General features: G+C 49.0%; 1 protein-coding gene across 10 annotated transcripts in view; it reads left to right on the forward strand.

Annotated features, from left to right (window-relative positions):
• The window catches only part of ATXN2 (ataxin 2), a 2,542,428-nt gene that overhangs the window by 1,285,753 nt on the left and 1,235,079 nt on the right, over positions 1 to 21,596 (forward strand). For all 10 annotated transcript variants that reach the window (XM_069619525.1, XM_069619517.1, XM_069619521.1 and 7 more), the window contains one exon: positions 8,542 to 8,861. In XM_069619525.1, coding sequence (XP_069475626.1) covers positions 8,542 to 8,861 — 320 coding nt within the window. The remainder of the gene's footprint in view (positions 1 to 8,541; positions 8,862 to 21,596) is intronic.

A 21,596-nucleotide genomic window follows, 5' to 3' on the forward strand; every position in this document is an offset into this window, starting at 1 on the left:
AGGCAGGTGGACCGCTCACTGACTCCACATCGGCGCAAGCAACAAAAAGGGGGCTTGGACAGAGTAAGGGCTTTTTCCAGTCCCCCCCCCCCTCTTCCGCAACAGCCTCTGAGGGAAAGAAGGAATGACACGCCCCGCTGTGTCAACGTGTCTCCACTGGGGGGCAGGCTTGCTCTCCATGCACATTTCTGGTACCAGAATTTCGCGGACCCCTAGATCCTCTCCGTAGTTACCACGGGGTACCGCCTACCCATCCCAGCATCTCCTCTCTCAAGTTGGGACAGCAACTCTTCTGGCGGAGATCCGATGGCTTGTAGAGAGTCAAGCCATGGTGGAAGTTCCAGCGAGGCTTGGGCTTTTACTCCAGGATTTTTGCCATTCAGAAAAAGAACCAGGCGGGCCTGAGAGTTTTGCTGGACCTTTCCACCCTCAACCTCTCCCTACCTCTACAAACATTTAAGATGGTTACGCCAGCTTTTATAGCGGGGATATTGTGCAAGGGAGACTGGATGTGCTCCCTGGATCTGAAGGACGCTTATCTACACGTCCCGATATGGCACCCCCATCATTCTTTTTTTATGGTTCAGGATCATGGGCTACCATTTTCCAATACAAGGTCCTTCCTTTTGGCTCATCTTGGCTGCCAGGGTCTTTACCAGAATCATAAATACTGTGGCTCCCCTTCTTAGGGCCTCCACATCTACCCATACCTCGGCGACTGGCTCGTCAGGGCTACAACACCGGGAGCAGTTCACCATACTTCCCAGGCTCTTATGAACACACTGCACGATCTGGACTTTTCACTCAATCTCAAGAAGTGGCAGCTGCAACCCATGCAGAATCTGACATTCTTGGGCCTCATCTGGAACACGTGCTCCGGGAGCTTGTTTTCTTCGAGGATAAGATCACAGCCATCAAGAGGGCCAGAAGTAACTTCCTCAGCAGAGAGGTGACCTTGGCCTGGTGGTACCAGCACCTCCTGGGACTCTTGACAGCGGTCCTACTGGCTGTCCCCCACACAAGACTCAGGATGAGGAGGATACAGCTGCACTTCGCGGCATCATGGAACCAGGAGCGGGGCTCTCAATCTGAGATGTTTAACGTTACTCCATCGCTCCACCAGGACCTCACATGGTGGTCCATGGACTGCAACCTATGGGCGGGCAAGCCCTTCCGGCCTCCCACCCTGCAGGTCACCATCACCACAGACTCCTCCCTTGAGAGATGGTAGCCACTCTGGATGATCTCTTGGTCCACAGCACCTGGACCCGACACGAGCAGGAGTACCACATCAGTTGGTTAGAGCTGAACGTCATCTGGTTAGCGCTCAGAGCATTCCTCCCACTTATCAGGGGCAAAGTTGTCCTCATCCAGACAACAACAGGGCTTATGCTTTCCCCTCATTTCCTCCTACCTATTGGTCGCTCTGTAAACACATCAAACCGTTGCCAAAGCAGCTACGTGTGCTTTCCCACCAGCTTTGTCAAACATTACTGCTTAGACCTGAGCTCCAGGGCTGATGCTCAGTTCGGGCAAGCTGTTCTCAAAACCTCTTTCAGTAAAGGAGTTCCATCCACCCATTATTCTGTAAGGTGTGCTTGGTAATCTCCCAAACGTATGGAGGAAAGGGGACGGGACGTAGGAGTATAACAAAGTTACTCACTGTAGTGACTACCTTAATCCTAGTCCATAGCCCCCTTTCCTCCATACGCCCGCTGTCCCCTCTAATAAGTATCTATTATTGCTTAAATGGTCTCAGACCTGGCGATAAAAACGGACTGAAGGTCGATGCGTGGGGCAGAGCTAAGGAGGGCGGGGTTATGGCCATGTGCGGTACCCCACATAAAAAGACGACATATTTTTCAATTTGATGCTTTTTACAAAGCGCTCCGGTCCCGTCCCACTGGACGGAATGTCCCAAAAGTATGGAGGAAAGGGGACTATGGACTAGGAGTAAGGTAGTTACTAGGGTGAGTAACTTTGTTAATTTGATGGACGTATGGATACCTTTTTAATTTGCAACCTCTATTTATGAACAACTGTTGATGATTTCATTGATTGTCCATGGTACATTAGAAGTAACTATTTGAAGTTGCATTAAGTATATAGTTTAAGATATTTCCTGTGAAATTTTTGTCTTTTCATATTTGAATTTTTGTAATGTGTGGCTGTGTATTTTATATATTGTATACTTATCAGTGATAACTTGTATGCGGCCTTACTCATGTTCCGTCCCCTTTCCTTCATCCTTGTGGGGCGTCCCTCAACATGGGGACGGTACCAGAGCTTTTGGCAGTGAAATTTGAGCTTTCCCATAAAATGTAGTATAGAACGTGGGGACTTGGCCTCCGGCATGGGATCGTCATGCCCTCCGGCGTCTCACCCCAGCACCTTTTTCCCCACGGACAGTGTCAGACCTGTCAGCCAGTGCAGAGAAATGTTTTTGCTTTCCGCTTGCTCCTTGTTTGTTTTTTCAATTCTTTTTTTTCACTTCCCTTCGGTGCCTCGCTTCCCCAGTGGATGTCAGCTGCAGGAGGATTCACAAGATGTGCCTCTTGGGACTGCTCGTTCCTGGCCTCTGACCCCCATGCACTCTGCCTTGAGTATTTGGGCCCAACCACTCCTGGGAATCATGTTTGGCCTGCAGCTCTTCTCCTCCGCCCCACCTTAAGGACTTTGTCTGCAGAACCTCTCGTCAAGACAAGGTAGGCCCTGTGTTCAGCAAGGCTCCACAGCGTGCCTACTCCTTCCCCTGGGGTTCCCACGGATCAGGGCTACTCGGATTCAGGTTCTGGCAGGCCCAAGGCCTCTAAGGCTTCCTGCTCCCAAGCCGAGGAGACCGGGGACTCTTCCAGGCTGTCTGGGGTCAGACCTGACGCGATCCAAGCTACGGGCTGAGGGGCTCAGGGCCCTTCCAGGCGATCCTTGGAAGGACAATCGGGCTTGTCCTCTTCTTCTACTCCAGGGAGTAAGGGATTGTTGAGTGCCACCTCCAAGAGTCTGTCCTCGGCTAGATCCAGTGTAGCTAACAACATAGGTGCCGATGGCTCCCAGCCCAATGGAGCTCGCTCAGAGGCCGTGAACCAGTGTGTTAAAACTACCAGGTGTCCGTTTGAGGGCTCAGCACCTACCAGAGGGACCTCTGAGGTAGACACCTCTGCCTCGGGTGCAAGGTCCAAGCTGTATCCTCTAAAGTGTCTGAGGCCTCTCTTGGCTTAGGGCCTCCGTGTCCTCCCTCCCAGGGCATGGCGCAAGGCTTGGAATTGGAGCGGCACGTGGCGGAACCTGCCAGGCAGGCAGCCATCTTGGATTCTGCTCGGGACCCGCCAGTGCTTTTGCCCCATCGAGTGGGCTTTGCAGGATGATCCCAACTCCATTCTTTCTGGAAGCGGCAGCTGATCCTACAATGCAGGGCTTTGGTCCCCTCAGGGGTACATCTACCCATCCAGCTACACGCACCAGGCACCCCAATGCTTCTACCAAGTGAGGAGGCCCAGCGCCTTGGAGGGCAGTGCTCTGGCGGCTCGAGAGGACTGCTTCTTAGAGTGCTTCCTCCTCATGCGTTCCCCTCAATTGAAGGGGCTCCTGAAGGACATTGTGAAGAGGTTCTCCCCAGGTGGTGCCACCCCAGCTCCCTCCACTGGTTCAGGCCCTTCCAGTCGTACTGACCCCTCCGCCTCCTCCTATACCACTAATGCCTCCCCCCTCAACAGCCATTGAACCTGTCTGCGGCTCTTGACCTGGGGGGGTGTCCCTCTTCTAACTGCGTCAAAGGGCCCAGTTTCCCCTCGGCCTGTGAAAAGGAGGCGGGGGCGATGACGCCCAGGACGATGAGCCCTCCACATCCATTAAGGCCTATAATGACCGCATCCAGGGCCTGGTGGAGTTCTTGGGGGGGCCCCTTTTCCTGAGGAAGCCCTCTAGGTGTCGTGTGAGCTAGAAGAGGTCTTGGGGAAACTCACCACGATCCTGTCGTCATTCTCTTCCACAAGGATGTTCTGCAGGTTGCGTGCAGGGTCTGGGAGAAGCCCAGGGCCAACTGCCAGATGAAAAAGAAGTTGGACAGCAGCTTTAGGCTGACGGACGGGGAGCCAATCCTCCTTGCCTCCCCCTGCAGCCGCATTCCTCTGTGGTGGACGCAGGCTTGTTGTATTCTATACCATCGTCTTTGCCCCCTTCCTCCATGGGACCCACCTCCAGTTGACACTCAAAGGAAGACAGTCCTTTAGTTCTTGGGAAAGCGCTGTTACTCCATCTCAGGACTGCATCTGCGGCAAGCCAACACGGACACCCTCTTGGCTGCGGCTAACGGGAAGCTGTGGCGGGAGCTCAGGGAATTTCTGCCCGACTTCCCTTCAGACAAGCAAGCCTTCTTTAATACCGGTCTGGCAGATGATTGGGCCATTGCGCAGGATCTTATGATGTCTTCGGTCTGCCACATCAACACAGCCAGCAGAGGGCTATGCCTTGTGGTCGAGATGTGAAGGACTGTGTGGGTGCACACCACAAAGTTTTCATCTGACATACAGGAGCAGATCTTGGACCTGCCCTTTGAGGGCATGGACGTTTTTCATTCGTCCACCAATGACAAATTGACGAAGAAGAAAACCTCCACTCAAACCGCCATGTGCTTAGCCATTCTGACAAAACCAGGTCAGAAATCCTTCTCCCAATCTCAGGGTAGGACTGAGTTCAAACCCTGTGCTTTCTCCGGCTTCAAGGAGTTCCGAGACCGCACAGCATGCAGTGGCCCGACAGATGTCCCAGTGACAATGGGAAGAAGCAGCAGAGGACATTGTGCAGGTTTTTCTGCCCCTGCCTCTGACGCTAAGAAGCAGTGACATCATGGCTCTTCTTTTCTCATATCGTATCCTGTGGTAGGATTGAAATGAGTTTTAAGGAAGTGGTAATTGACTACAAGATAGAATGATTTTTAAATTAATGTATTGAATTTTAGGAAGGGAATGTGATGTTTGATAATGGTGGACTGTTATGTTAAAGGTTTAATATGTATGTTTTTTTTAAACCAATATAACATTATACATTTTAAAAAAAACGATGTCTGGGAACACAGCCTGTCGGAGCCTGTTTGGCTCTGTTACAGGACACCTGCAAGAGTCTTTTCAGCAACCTGCGGATCCTCTCTGTAATCTCTGCTGGCTTCAGTCTTCCTTTTCTCATGCCTCTTTCTCAGATTGGGTCCTCGACTCTTTTATTGGAGATCCTTTCACTCTTGGAGATGCAGGCGATAGAATCGGTTCCTTTTGTAGACGGGAGCTTCGGTTACTCTCACAGGATTTTTGCGGTACCCAAGAACAACCAGGCTGGCTTGAGGGTAGACCCGGACCTGTCATTTTTGTATTTGTCGTTAATGCTGGAATGCTTCAAGATGATTACTCCCGCACACATAACCGAGTCTCCGTGTGCAGGGGACTGGATGTGTTCCCTGGACCTCAAGGATGCTTACCTGAATGTACCCATATATCAACCGCATCAGATGTTTCTGCAGTTCATAATGATGTCGTACCACTTTCAGTGCAAGATGCTACCAGGCCCCTTGTGTCTACATGAAGTTAATGAATGCAGTGGCGGGCCTTCTTTGCTTGGAGGGCCATCATATACACATATACATTTGGACGACTGGCTGGTGAGGGTGGGGTCACCCGAATGGGTGGTGCACTCCTGCCAGAGACTGGCGGATATCCTTCATCAGCTGGGTTTTTTCTTGAACTGGCCTTTCTAAGGGTGCGTGTTGCACTTTCTGGTTAACAAGACCACCTCAGCTTAGTGTTTCCAGCACATTCTGGACGTGCTGGCCCCCTGTGTGCTCACTGTACAGCACTCCCGCCTCAAGATGAGGCGTCTTCAGCTCCACCTGGCAGCCATTTGGGAGCAGGAGACTGGGTCTGTCAGACAGGATCCCTATACCATTAGTCCTTCTGCCCAAACTTCGCTGGTGGTTGATGGATGGCAATGTTTCAGTGGGAGTCCCCTTCACCTGACGGGAGCCTACCCTGGTGGGGACAACAGACTTTTCTTTCATACTGAGGGGGCTACTCTGGAGGGCTATGTGATTGATGGAGCATGGTTCAGGAAGGAAGCCCTCCTACATATCCATCTGTCCGAGCTCAGGTAATTGGGACTGGCTCTCAAGGCGTTTTTGCCCCTCATCAGGGACAAGTCGGTTCTGGTCAGGATGGACAACTGTACTACAGTGTTGTACCTGAAAAGCAGGGTGGTACCCGTTCCCCCTCCTCTTCATGGATGCGGTTTCGAGCTTGTAATGGGCCCTGACGGAGGGGATTTGGATTTTGGCAGTCCACCTCCAGGGGGATAGGAATGCAGAAGCTGACCAGCTTGGGGTTTAACATCTACGGGTGGAAGTTGCACAACGACTCCTTGTCGCCCCTGTTCCAACGTTGGGGGTTTGCGGACCTAGATTTTTTCGCATCCTCTTGTAATGCCAAGTGTCCCCAGTTTGCTTCATGGGCAGATGTGGGTCGGGTGTCCCTGGGAGATGCCTTCCAGATCTGTTGCCACGGCCTCCTGTTATGCATTCCCACCCACCCCTCTGCTCCAACGGACTCTCTGCATGTTCCGGGCCTCCGTGGCATGCAGCCTCATCCTGGTTGCCCCTCACTGGCCTTTGAGTCTCTGAAGACTGTTTTGATGGTGGCTCTCACCTCTTTGCACAGAGTTAGCAAGCTGCAGGCGTTGTCTTCTTGCGAGCCATTCACCACGTTTCACAATGACAAGGTCATCTAGTGGACTTAACCAATTTTCCAGTTGGCCTCTCGATTTCATCTTAATCAAGAGATCAGCTTGCCGGTGTTCTTCCTGGTAGTCAGGGGCAGAGAGGGTCCTGCATTCTTTGCACCTCAAGAGGGTCCTCAAGTTTTATCTCCCTCGGACAAAATCCTTCAGGAAGTCTGTGGTATTATTTGTGTCTTTTGGGGGCTCCTCTACTGGCTCTCAGGCTTCCATTGCCCGTTGGATGGTCCAGGCCATTTCGGAGGCCTATACAGCCATGGGCAAACCTGTTCCTGAAGGGATTCAGGCTCATACGGTCAGAGCCAAGGCCACGGCTGTCGTGTTTCATAGACGCGTGTCTTGGGATGTCGTCAGCAAGGCGGCTACTCCGTCGGCCTTCTGAAAGCACTACTCACTCAACACCAGCTCCAGCCGTTTTGCAGAGTTGGGTCAGGTAGTCTTAGCTCCACCCTATGTGTCTTGTTTGGTGGAATCCACCACAAGGATGGAGCAAAGGGGACAGGACGTATGAGTAATTAAAGTTAATCACTGTAGTGACTAGAGTACTCATAGTCCATAATCCCCTTTCCTCCATACGTTGCAACCACCTTCCCACGCTAGTATGCCAAGGGCTTATATGTATAAGTGTAGCCAGATATCTATGCGTCCGATGTGGTCAAAAGGTCCTGAAGTGTGGTGCGAGGGGGTTGGGCCTCGGTGAGTCTTTCCCACGCCTTAAGCCGGGCCCCCGCGTGCTACACTCAATTTAAAGGGGAAGCTCAATTTTGGCCCACAAGGATGGAGGAAAGGGGACTATGAGCACTCTAGTTACTACACTAAGTAACTTTATTTTTTTTTTAAGTATTGTTTGACCTTAAACAGAAAAGTAAACTTTCCGAATAAAGGTGTAAGAGAAAAACACTTTTGTGCTGCAAAGGCTAGTGTTCTTAAAACACGACAAACCGGACCATCGCACACGGAGGAAGCACAGAGATCACACAAACAGCATTTTGAAACACAGATGAAATAGAACAGTTATATTACAGTGATTTCTGAACCATCCACACATGGATAAAAAACCATAGCAAACAAATATCAAACCTAACAAGGAATAAGGAAAGGCAACTGAGTAGAGCAAACAAAATCGAAGCAAGGTAACTGTGTAGAACAAATAAACTCAAAGATCCTCCTGAAGAACCGTCAGATTAGTAGACGGGGAAACACGTGTCGAGGACACAAATAAATCAAGAGGACCAGTGTTAAGAGGACACAAGAGGAACAAGCAAAAAGCAAGAAGATAAAGGACTTAAACAAAGTGAAAATAATGAGCACATCAACAGACTGTAAGACATGTATTACAGTGATAGACTAAGTGCACAACTGCAAGACACTTATGGAAGTAATTGGTAACATGAATGCTTAATAAAAAGGCTCCATTTCAATCAATACAGTATTGTTCTGTTGGCTAGTGTTCTTAAAATCTGCTTCAGATGAATAAAGCAGGTCATTTCATCTTTTCTAGAAGTTGCAAAAATTGCTTGTAATTTATTCACATTTTTTGTAAATCTGGAATGTAAAGCATTTTATGCTTTCTTCTGGGTGTCAACAATTAGATGTGTAGGTCCTTGAAAGAGTGTGTTTTATATTTAAATGTTTGTTATACATGCCATTATGTTTATTACAGCACAATGAGTTCCATATTCATTGCCCCTTGGCACTCTGGTTAAAATGGATTTAGGTGCCTTTAGATGGTGTGGAACAGTAACTATGGTCTTATTGCTCTGTCTTTAGTTACAGCCAAGCCCAGTTTCTGAGATTGGGGATCAGCAGCTAACCAAAAATCGGGAAGGAGAAAAACAAAGGGAGCTGATTAAGGAGAAAATCGTAGAAACCAGCACTCAAGAATATGTAAATGAAAGCAGTTGTAATGCTAACACAAGCAGTAGCAGCAGCGGTAGCAAGCCAAGTAGCCCCAGCATTTCTCCATCAGTCAACAATGGCTCTGAGCAGAAGAGAGTGCCGGAGGTGACATCCCAGGGTGTACAGACTTCTGGACCTGGAATCAAGCAAGATAAAGATGAAAAGGATGAGAAGAAAGAAAATTCCTCCGAGTGAGTAAAGTACTGTTCATATTGTATTAATGATATTCTACTCATTAATTAACATGGTTCAGGTTCACATTTTGGGGGCTGTCATAAATGTCTCCTATGTAGATGTTCTTCATTCATGGACATTCTTTATATGCACAGCAATTCAGTGGATGGAACCTGAAACCCTTTGAAAATAAGAATAAAATAGTATTATACATGTTCTGGTCCATTTCCTGCCACAGTGTACGGGTACTCCTCTGCTTCTTTCCCTTGTCAGAGTAAAATATCCTGCAAGCTCTGCTCTGTTTTTCAAGTCCTGTTCTATGGGCCCTTTTTTCTAGCTCTATCCATATGCTGAATGGCTGCTTCTCTATTCAACATCTAGCTAGATACCTCACTTGTTACATTGTCGCCTCTGCATGGTGGATCCTGCGATTTACAAGTTTGAATCCCACAGTAGGGCTTACTCAGCGTTTCATGCGTCCGAGATCTATAAATCTAATACCATTAAATTGGCTAATGGCAGCTGTTATTACAGTATTTGGAATCAGGACGACCCAGGCATGAACTACTATACATAAATGTAAAATAAAATTCAGTAAACCAACTTTTTGAGCATTTCCATATACCTGTTTTCCTGCCCCCTTTGAAGCGGCAACATCATCTTTGTATAGCATGATGTCTGTAAAAGGTACATGCATCCCTTATTCCTTGCTGCTAATCTATGTTAATAATATGCAAATTTCTCCAACATGGGGGTCTGGCATGGATACAAATGGTCATGAATATTCCCTGTCATCAGTCTGGGAATCCTCCGTTAAAAAAAATAAATAAATAAATAAAAAAAAAATTCACTTTCACTTAGAAACTGTATTTCCCTCTAAACCAATCAATGTCCTCTGAGCATACTGCCCCCAGCCAATAACCGTCTTCTCCCTAAGCCTCTCCTCTGGCAGCCATCTTCTGATTCTTACCGCACATTTCAGTGTTGGGAGTCCTCGAGTTTTGCTCTGTGAGTTACATCTACAGTTTTTCATTTTTCGACGAAAAAAGTTTCTATTTTTGTCAAAAAAGGACCTCTGTGCTCTTCTCTCCATCTGCCGACAGCAGGGATCCGCTTGTCAGTGAATTTCAGAGTCCCTCAAGGGCCAGGATCGTCGAAGTTTCCTAAAGGCCCACAAGCCTACTCCGCATCTCTGGCCATGATGGAGGAGAAGGAAGGAAGATCCCATTTGAGGCCCTGCACCAGATGCGGGCTATGGAACATGTATGTAGAGAATAAGCACTTCCACCCCAGTTGCTGCCTTCCCCCGCTTCCTGCATCGAGCACCTTCATCCCCTGGTGGACCGAGACACAGGGACGACTGAGGACAATATCGTCACAGCGGGCGGGTCTCTGCAACCGAGAGCGTCTCCACCAGATGAGGTGGGGTCATTTAATTCCATGGTTGCCAAAGCTTCTGATCTTTTCCAGCTAACGCCTGATGAGACCAAGAAGGAAGGTTTCCCATACCAGAGTGATACGCTTTCTGGCTGATGTGTGGGAGGAAGGCCTGACCCTCTGGAAGAACCCTTGCACACCCCGGCCAAGTGTGATAGGCTGGAGAAAATGTACTTGGTGCCGGAGTCCGCACCCAGGTGCCTACGGAAAGGTTGTTGAACACTTCCCTGTCGTACTCTGTCCATCCGGACAGTGAGGGGAAGAAGATGGACGCCATGGGAAGGAAGGTTATTTACACTGCGGTGTCCAACATCAAGTCGGCGCACGCACTGGCGATCCTGGCTAGGTATGACAGGCAGCTGTGGTATAAGCTGGGCATGATTCTGGAGTTCCTCCCTGATGACAAGAGGATGGAGGCGATCACCCTTTTCCAGAAGGGAGAGGTGGCATCAGGCCACAGTGGCGCTGGACTTCGCCGACAGTGTTCCGGCAGATGGGGGAACGGTGTCTGCCTCCATCCTCTAGGCTGGCTGAAGGCCATGAATTTCCGCCAGGAGGTCAGGCGAGGGTACTGGACATGCTGTTTGATGGGGATAACCTTTTTGGGAAGGCTGCTGACGAGTCACTGCAAGCCAGCAAGGCAGATATAGAGACGGCCCGTGCCTGAGGCACTCTCCAGCAACACTGCTCTTACTTTCACTCCTCCAGAGGGAAGTTGGCCAGATCGAAGAAAGGTTTCTCCTCATCCTACCGCCAGCCCTCCAGGTCGATGACCCAGGAGGCCAACAGAGGAAGACTGTGCAGGAGGTAAGCACCGCTGTCACCCTCATGGCGGAATCAGGATTGAACCAGCCAGGACGTCGGGCCCCCACCCATGCACCCCGGTGGAAGGTTGGCTGACGGGAATCATCAGCGACTGGGAGAAGATCTCCACTGACAGATGGGTGCTGGATGCTCTCGCCCATGGATATACCCTCAAGTTTCAGCATGGATCTCTCCCTTGGCCCGGCAGGAGCAGCACATCCCTCAACTTTTGGAGGAGGTCGGGCCATGCTATTAAAAGGGGCAATAGAGTTAGTTCCACGACGACTCTGGGGCACCGGAGTCTATTCCAGATACTTTTTAGTCAAAAAGAAAAGCCAGGGGCTGGCAACCCATTCTAGACCTGTGGTGTCTCGAATACCTAAAGTCCCAAAAATTCAGGATGGTCACATTGCAGCATGTGCTCGGCCAACTGGAGAAAGGAGATTTCTTGATGTCGCTAGACCTGTAGGACACCTACTTCCACATCCCCATTCACAAGAAGCACCTAAAGTTCCTACGCTTCGTAGTGCAGGGACGGCACTAGCAGTTCAAGGCCCTCCCCTTTGGCCGGAAGTCGGTCCCCAGTGTGTGGCACCAGTGGCGTCCCATCTGCCTCTACAGGGGATACATGTGTACCTGTATCTTGAAGACTGGCTCATCTGGGCCAGTTCGCAAGAGTTAGCCATCGGACACATGGAGAAGAACGTTCAGCTGCTGACGGATCTGGGATTCTCATCCATTATCCAAAGTCCTGCTTGAAACTATCGCGGAACACACTGTTCCTAGGAGCCAGACTCGACACAGTCTCCTGCCTAGCATCGCTCTCAGAGGAAATGGTAGCAGCCATTATGGGGAAATTGCAACGGCTATTGACACTGAAGACCGCCACTGTGCTGATAATCAAGTCGCTGCTCGCCATCATGTCATCTTGCATCTACCTTATCCAGCTCTGCAGGTTGCGGTTACGACCTTCAGGAATTCCTGGACACGTCTGGAAGCTTCGTGGACAAGATCCCGCTTGGCGAGGAGTTCTGTTGGGCGATAAGGTGGTGGAGCATTCACTCTAACATCTCCCGGGGCACAGGGTTTCAAAGCCCTCCATACGAGGAAACTATCACCACGGACACATCCATGGAGGGCTGGGGAGCCCACAACGAACGTCTGCACGCCTGATCCCTCAAGTCATTCCTTTTGTCTCAAGGGCAAGTTGGTGAGGATCATCACGTAAAATACCACCACCATGTTCCACATCAGTAAGCAGGGGGGCACTCGATCCCCAGAGCACTCCAAAGAGGCGCAGGACTTGTGGCACTGGGCCGTCAGACAAGGAATGTTCCTCGTCCCTTTTCTCCTGGCAAGGGTCAAGAACACCATTGCAGACTCCTTCAGCAGGGGGTTGCACTCCTGCCACGAGTGGGAACTTTGGCAGGGCCAAGTGGACCACATCTTCATCAAGTGGGGCAGGCCCCAGATTGTTCTGTTTGCGATGGCGACCAACTCCAAATGCTTGAAGTTTGCCAGCAGGTTCCACCAACCGAAAAGCATGAGGGATGTGTTGTCCTTCCCTTGGGAGGCCTATTTCTGTACACGTTCCTGACGTTGTGCCTCCTGCTACGAGTCATCAACGCACTCAAACAGTGCCGATGCAGGATGATACTCCTCGCCCCGGTGAGGCCGAGGCAGATTTGGTACCCGGACCTTCTCAGCCTGTCTGATCAAGCTGCCAGTAGTCCCGAGAAGGAGGTGCAATGCTGCATCACAACCCAGGGTTGCTGAACCTGAGGGCTTGGCTCCTGCAGCCCTAGAGTTTGGAGGATACAAGTTGCTGGCGGGCTGCAGGGAAGTCCTCGCTAAGGCCAGAGAATCATCAATGGTGAAGTGCTACGGTCACAAATGGAAGTGTTTCGCTACTTGGTGCCCGTCGCAGATCACCACCTCTCTGAGGGTCAGCGCCTGCAGATTTTTCTGTACTTGTTATCCTTGGCCAATAATGGACTGGCGCATGACACTATCAAGGTGCATCTGGCGGCTATATCCCGCTACACCAGATTCCCAGGAAGATCAACACTTCGGTCTCATCGACTTGCCAAGGAGTTCCTCAAAGGACTGTTTCGATTTTTCCTGTTGGTGAAGGCTTCTGCCCCGGAATGGGAACTCAACATGGTGCTGACGAGGCTCCTCGGGGGGAGGGCCCTTCGAGACTGCATCAGGCCCCTCTCAAGCTCCTGTCGTGGATTACGGCTTTCCTTGTGGCCATCACATCTACCAGGCAAGTGTGCGAGATCCAGGCCCTATCCTGCAAACAGCAATATCTGACTTTCCACTAGTCGAGGGTGGTGCTGCGGACGCATCCCTCTATCAAGCCGAAAGGTTGAGTCGGAATTCAACAAGCCTTTGGTATTAGCTGTGTTTTTCCCAAAGCCTTTGTCACCGCCTGAAAGGGCCTTCACCTCACTGGACGTTGCTCGTGCCCTGAAGTTCTAAGTGGCACGCACGAAGAGTTTTCGGAAGACGTCTCAACTGTTCGTGAACTTTTGTCCTGTGAATTATGGGAAGGCCTTGTCCAAGACTTCCATCTCAATGTGGCCCTCCGGCTGCATTACGCACTGTCATCGGTTGGCGACCCGACCGCTGCCTGGCTGTCCGAGAGCCCACTCTAAAGCAATCGCTGCGACAATGGCGTTCCTGTTTGGTGTGCCCCTGTTGGACAGCTGCAGGGCTGCTACGTGGAGGTCCATGCACACCTTCACAAAGTTCTACTGCATCGACCGAGTTTCCAGAGAGGAGTCCAGAGTCGGCCAAGCAGTGTTACGCAACCTGTTCACTTGAGGTGAGTCTTAATGCTATGTATTCTTTATTCACAAGAATTTGAATCCACGCCGGACCCCATGCTGGAGAAGGTGCAAGTTACTTACCTGTAACTATTGTTCTCCAGCATGGGTCTGGCATGGATTCACAAATGAACACTCCCTCCTACCTCTCTGCTGCTCTTCTTTGTCATACTGCCACTTTATGTGCTTACCAAATCTGAAGATGGCCGCCAGAGGAGGTGATTAAGGAGAAGACTGTCATTGGCTTGGGGCAGTATGACCCAGAGGACAGTGATTGGTTTAGAGGGAAATACAGTTTGTTAGTGAAAGTGAAACTGTTTTTCTTTTACCGAGGATTCCCGGCCTGGCGTAAGGGAATATTCATGAGCATGTGAATCCGTGCCAGACCCATGCTGGAGAATAATTACAGGTAAGTCATTTGTTGTTTTCTTATGGAGTCCTTTCGCCCAGAGATTCCCCATCCTAGCAACAACTTGACCATAGTTCCTTTTTTCCAAGCACACAGCACACTTTATCTGGAACATGTCACTGCTTCACATCAATTTTATCTGTCTGGACTGCAGGAGACCCAGGTTTGTCGGACTCTGACAATCACAACATTTGGTGCTTGGCCCCAATCATGGCACTGGCGATCATGCATCTTGCCAGTCAATGCATCCGAAGATCCAAAGGCCCAGAGGGAACATGTTGTTTATCTGTTCACTAATCTCCACAATATCAGAAACAACCCCACCAAATGTATGGTTTCTTCAGAGCCTTCCAGTTCCAAGGGCAAGCCTTGCCCATTTGATGAAAAAAGAAAAAAAAAAACTTCAGGAGATTTGCTCCAGTGAGGAGAGTGTTAAGGACAGCAAAAAAAAAGTGCAGCAGGAGGTCCTGCTCTCCCACTGACTCAACGTGGCACTCTTCGTCCTCCACAAAGTGCTGTCGCCACTCTCTCTCTCTCTCCAGGGAGTTGGCTTTAGAATCTGAATTACCAAGTGCAGTTATGGTTTTCCATCAGACCCTCTAACCCAGAGAAGTTTGAGGCTCACCAGCAGAGAATAAGGGATATTATTACCAAGTGTTAGGCAGAAACCTGTGCAGTTCCCTTAGGGACCACTGCAAAAGATTGAAGACTACAGGTGTTTGGCAGTAAACCCAGTTGGTAGCAGTCTGTACCACACAGATTCACTTGGTAGCTGTGGCCGAGCAGTCAGACTTCCCTCAAGAAGAGTTAGGCAGTATACAGAGTATTCACAATAGGTACAGAGACACAGTAGCACAAACAAACACTGACCAGAGCTTTGGTGTAAAAGTAGGTTACCAGACATTTGGTCGAAAAAAATTGGTCGACCAGACAAATGGTCGAACCAATTTGGTCGAAAACCAAATGGTCGAATTTTTTTTATTTTTATTTTCACCCCTTTTTTGTTTCTTTTGGGGGGGTTCCCCCAACCCCCTTTTTTTCTAAAAACCCCTTTTTTTAAAAAACAAAAACCCGAAAAATATATATATAAATAAAAAAAGAAATTGAACCATTTGGTTTTCGACCAAATTGCGTCGACCAAATGTCTTTCGACCAGTTTTCAGTCGACCAAATGTCTGGACACCGGTAAAGTATATAATTATTTATTTAAAAACACACTTGTAATTTACACTAGCAAAAACGAGGTAAGTAAATTCAGCACACAGTCGCTATCATATATATACATCCCTATTCACGTATTGGACAAGTCTTAGTGAGAAACACCACTTATTTTCAGACAGAGGTGAGCGCTTAACATAAGATGACACTCTAATAAGTTGTAAAGAAGGGGGGGGCAGAGTTAAGGAAGCATACAAGTTTCAATACTTTTACAAAGAACCACAGTAAGGCAGGATAGGCAGAGTTCTACTGGAGAGCAAGGAAGTCAATTGCAAGGCCCACTCTTGGAGAGAGCAAGCAGAAGGGGTCCAGGTTCACACAGTGGGGGTTATGCCCAAAGAGTCTTGTAGATAGTTTGTATAAAAAGGATGAAATTAAAGTCAGGCAAAGTTAGCTAGGTTGTCCCAGGCCAGCCCAGGTTAGAAAGTCGAGGCTTTACTGTCACCCCGTACGATCTGTCGCAAGGGAAGCCAGGCGGGACACAGTACCTTAAGTGTGAAGGAAGCTCCAGCGGGGGCAGTTGTTCCTGGCAGCAGGTGCAAGTCGGTGTTTCGTCCAGAGGAAGAAGGGGTCTCTCCGTGGAGGAAAGAGGAAGGTCGATGCATTGCCAGGGAAGAAACCAGCCGCGGAGTTCTCCGGTTAAAAGGTACTACCCTTCTCTGGCATTCCGGTTGCCGTGGTGCTTGGCACGGGCAAGGCGGCCACGAGATGCTCCAGGAAGGTGAAAAGAAGGCAAAACTGGTTATCCCCACCAGTCAAAGGAAGAAGACTCTCCGGACTGGAGATCTTCTCTGTCGTTGGGAAAAGTGGTGAGACGATTCAGCAGGGCTCCACCGGTGGTGGTGTTGCAGGTCGGCTCAGCTTCTCCCTCCTCGGATTCTTAGGTCCTGTGGTGACTTCTGAAGTTCCAGTCCCCAAAGCCCTACTTTTATGCAGCACACCCCCATTCACTCATCCTAGCTGTCAATCAAACATGCTAAGTGGTGAGCCGGCCGGCTCACCACTTGGGCCAATCACAGCAGAGGGCGACTTGAGTTACCAAGATAACTCAGTCCAGGGTGCCTAAACCCCCTCCCACACCCTCTGTGGTACCCAGACAGAGTGGCACCACTTTTGGAGGCTTCTGTGGAGAAGCCCACCAAAAAGTGGTACAAAGGGCTCGACTTGGGTTGGAGTCACAGAAGAGAACACAAACGCCATTTTAGAATCGAGTTCTGGCAAAAAATACCAACCGGTGAATTAATATTAAATAAATAAACCGGCGGTATGTTTGAGGCTATAACAATTAAATAATTAAAGTTGGTAGCCTCGAACAATGGGAAAATCCCATAGAGATATATTCACGGTAGAATATAAAAAGTAGTATCCACTGCCACCAGCCAAAACTCGATCAGGGGGGACGGAGACGTGCCCCCTCGAACAACAGACCCCGGGGCAATCGAATTGCCCCGACCAGTATGTCCACAATATGATGGTTTGTACTGGTTTCTGTTCATAATTTGGGACTAGCAAAGCCAATGGTGACTTTACATGGCCTGGGAGACAGTAGTCAGTCCCAGGGTATGGAGTCTATGTTGGAGGGGGTCGCTACGACACCCCTGGGTTACGGCACAGAGGGTGCTGTGTAACCCACATAAAAAAAAAACACATGAGACCCTATGGAGTAAAAGACCCCATAGCCCATAAAACACATGGAAAGTTAAAGGAACACCTCAAATCATGTCTAAGAGTGGGAGCAAAAGAATCTCACTCTTAGCAGGAGAGAAAAAAATAAACCCCAAAAATCCAGCAAAGCTGCTGGAGGACTCATTAGGTTTGGGAAATTAGCCTTACAGAGAATTCTCCCTAACGCCAAGGAACTGGCACCTTCAGTGCCTGTGGTAGAGTGTGGGCCCACCGAGCCTTCTCAGGCTTGCAGAGGTACTTATTAGTCCGGTAACTATGTTTTTGAGATTGCTCCCGGCACCCATAGTGGAAACGTATGCCTCTCTAATTTCTCCCTTACTCCCCAATCTCTCTCTCCCCCCCGCACCCCCTCGCTCTGCCTTCTGCTATTACCCTGATTCAATCTCAGTGGTGGTTTCTCTATGAACACACGGTAGAGCCTGCCGTTTGCCCCAGCCCCTCCCATGTGTCCTTTCCTCTCTAAAATGGGCCAAATCATAAATGAGAAGGGTGATGTTGAGGTTTTCACTGAGGCATTCTGGAGTTGGAAAGAGGGTTTGACGGGTTTGGCACCCCACTTATGGGACCAAATACCAGCAGCCTTAATATCTCTTCTGGGCTTAAGTTCCTGAAGGCTTTGGCCTATGGGGCAAACAATGGGTCCTTTGAAAGGACCGTTACTAAAGAAGTTAATTGTCTGGGGTTCTTTCGGTTTGGCAAAGGAACAATATGGCCATACCTTGGAGCAAGGCCAAAGACTCTTCTAACCTTAAATGCTGCTATTTCAGACCCACTCATGGTGGTCACGCATCAAGCCTCCCTCAGACCTTCCCAATGACAGTGTTAGGGAGGATTTTCACAGCTCTCTGGTGAGGGGTCCAGAGAGATCTTTGCCTGGTGGAAAACAAGGTGTTCACTTTGTTAGAACAAAACTCCCCCCAATAGCATAGAAGTCGGACTTCATTCTATGAGGGCATCTGCAGGTATCAAAGTACAATGAATCCCAGACACATACAAAGTAAAATACACCCCAAATAACATATTGCAAAACACATATATATATATTTCTGAGGCTTGTGGATCTGCTTAGAATCACATGCTTTTCATAGGCCGACATCTAGTGGAAGCTGCAGAGTATGTCACATGAGGTTTTCGAAGTTCGAAAAGGCACGTCGACAGGGCGTGTCTGTAATTCTATCCCAAGTGTGATGTCCACTGTACTCATGATCCCTCACTCGTCAAGGTCCCTCAGATTATTTATTTCCGCCATCGTGGATAGTTATGGCAGAGTCCTGTAGCAAAAGCTACTTTGGAGTTAAAACCCCTTTAACTTGTGGTTTGCGGTCAATGTACCTTCTCGATGGCTACTCCTCGGAATCATCTCGACGGCTGATTTTTGCACAACGAGACAGATGTTTGTTCCGACAACGGGCTTCGGCCTACCAGAAGCAAGAATGGGTGATCTATTTAGAGAATGCCTGCCCCCACTACCAATCTCTACTATTGTTGGCTCTTACTTTTTCGACACATTTTGTTATGGAACACACTCAGTTTACATTTTTCCTGAAGTGCAATCATAAGATTCAGTGGAAAGATGCCCATAGGGTGTGTAACCACTGCCTTCCCCATGATCACCTGGAGTCCCAAGCGCATCTTGCAAGCTCTTTAGACCAAAACTCTTTGGGCGCCAAAGAAAGTGGTGGGTGGCACACACCATGATGGTGGAGTCAGAGACCGCCACAGAACTCTGATATATGATTGGGAATTCTGGATCCAACTCATAAATAACCAGACAGCAGGGGCTCCGATTTAGAGCCAGAAGACACCTTGAGGGAACCTTCCGGCTCCCGCGTGCCTGCTCTTAGCGTCAAAAGGCAGTGGCAGCGTGCTGCTATGGGGAAAGCCTATGGCAACAATGGCGCACACCTGCATACTACACTCAAGCACATACCCCTAGGGCTGCTCCTCAACAGAACCATCGAAGGAAGGCTGCACGCCAGCAGTATGTTTCTCTCGACCTACCGATCCATCGCTAACCAGGCCTGCTGTGGTTCCGCACTTGTGCTTCCCACAAGGTGATATAGATAAGGTCTCAGCATTAGGCATGTCAAAAACCCCTTCGACTGATCAGGGGGGAGATGCTAAAACAGCAGTCGAAAAAACCCAAATTACATTCTTCATCAGTAAAACGGCATAAGGAGCCTCATGCTCATAGGAAACAGACTTCTAGTGCCTCTGGAGGGAGGCTATGAGGAAGCCCATGTACCTCTTTCCTTATCCCTTCAGAAAAAGCATCCAGGGGAAAGCCCAATAGATACCCCCTGGGCAGCCCCTGATGTGATTGTGCTCCCATTGGCAGAAACGCCAATAATTTGAGGAATCCATGGATAAAATATCCTTTGTCGACTTCATGAACAAGTTGCCTACTCCACTGAAAACCTTGGAAGAGTTTTTGGGACCCTTGGGAGCTACTCGGCCCCAACACCCTCAGTCATCCGCTCTTAACCCTACCATCACATCCAGTGATGCCTCTTAGGGTTCTCAGCAGGGAGACCTACAGTCTGATCAGGCAGATCTGGACATTTGGTATGTCGATCAGGATGACCCTGATCAGGATCCCAACGATACCTACCTCCAAGACCAAGGTGACCCTGATGTTGCTATTGTTGAACCAACTGATGCCGCTGTCTAGAGTGGACACATATCGCCAGTAGCTGACCAACTACTATATAATGACTTGCTGAGGAAAGCAGCTCACCACTTCGGCATACAAGGGACCGACTTTGTAGAAGACATTCTCAATGAGAAACAAACAGGCTATTCCCTTACTTAAATCTATCAAAAAGAGGGGTTTCACCATCCCTCTAAACTCCTTCACTCATTAGGGCAGTGAACCCAAGGGTGGAAACGATATTCAAGTCATCGCCATCTGATTCTCTATATCATAGGACATGTAAAACCCTTGTCGTCACTACCACCAGGAACATAGCTGGTGTCCCACTCTCTACCTCAGAGGCACCCCCTAATAAAGAATGTAAAAGGCTGTACACGTTGGACAAGCGTATTACTACTACCTCTGGTGCTTATATGACTAGAATAGCTAACAACACTACTTTGCTCGCCAGTTACAACAACACCCAATGGGATGAAGTCATTAAAGGTTTAGTGTCAGTCAACCTCATACCAATGCCCGCACAGAGGGTTTCACGTGGGAAAGGGTGAAGCAGGGTTGCCGCCTCTAGAGGCGGAGCAAGCCCTGCTGCCAAATGGCAGGCTGATTAACATTTCCTCCCATGCATCCGCATTCAGAGTTACATAATACTCTTTGCCCAGCAATAGGAGGCAATAACTTTACATCGCTGGGTACTTATCACAGTAGCCAAGGGATACTGCATAGAGTTCATGGAAACACCCCACCACCATTCACCTCGAGCGAGAAATATATCCTCGGAACATTTCAAAATTCTACAAGAAGAATTGAAAACAAATCAAAAAATGAACGATGGAACTGGTGCCATTTCTGGAAGAGAATCAAGTTATTGATTCAATGTACTGCCTTGTTCCAAAGAAATATCTAATGGGCCCGGTGCTGGACCTGCACCCTGCAAACACGTATGTGAAGCCCCAAAAATTCAGGATGACTTTGCAGGAAGTCTTTGCCCTACTAAAAATAGAGGATTTAATGGCAATATTGGACATGAAAGATGCATACTTTTCATATTTCAATGTTGCCAACGCACAAAAAATGGTTGTCATTTTTCCGCTTTCTGAATGTTGCACATATGTGGATCTCAGAAAGCAGAAAGGACATGGCTGAACCTTTTTAAAAAATGAATTTGGGGCAGGTGGGGTTTTTATTCCCCAGGTGCCCCTTTGCTCCTTGCCGCCCCGCTCCCTCACCCCCACAGCATACGCACACAAACACACATACATGTTCATTTCCAGTTTTTTCTCACACACACACACACACACACACACACACACACACACACACACACACTCACTCCCGCGGCCCGTCCTCTCTGTATCGCTGTTGCTGCCACACCCTGTGTGCACTCGTGTGCTTCGCAGGGGATGACAGTTCGATTAAGAAAGACCACTCTGCGCTGTCACAAAGCGGTCCTCCTAAATCAATCGTTTTTCTAAAAGTTCTTTATAAAAAGATCTTTTGACTTAGTACCCAAAAAATACCTATGATTCAAGTTGGGAGACAAGGACTACCAATTTAAAGCTCTACCATCCGTCATTGCATCAGCACCCAGGGTGTTCACAAAGGACCTAGTAGTGGTAGCCTCCCACTTGACAAGGAAGTCCATTCCGTGTGCCCTTAAATAGACGTCTGTCTGAATACTGGGGACACACCCCAAAGGTGCCTACAAAACACGCAA

This window comes from Ambystoma mexicanum, chromosome 10 (assembly GCF_040938575.1).
Source record: "Ambystoma mexicanum isolate Mex_15411 chromosome 10, UKY_AmexF1_1, whole genome shotgun sequence".
In the NCBI taxonomy this organism is placed as follows: Eukaryota; Metazoa; Chordata; class Amphibia; order Caudata; family Ambystomatidae; genus Ambystoma; species Ambystoma mexicanum.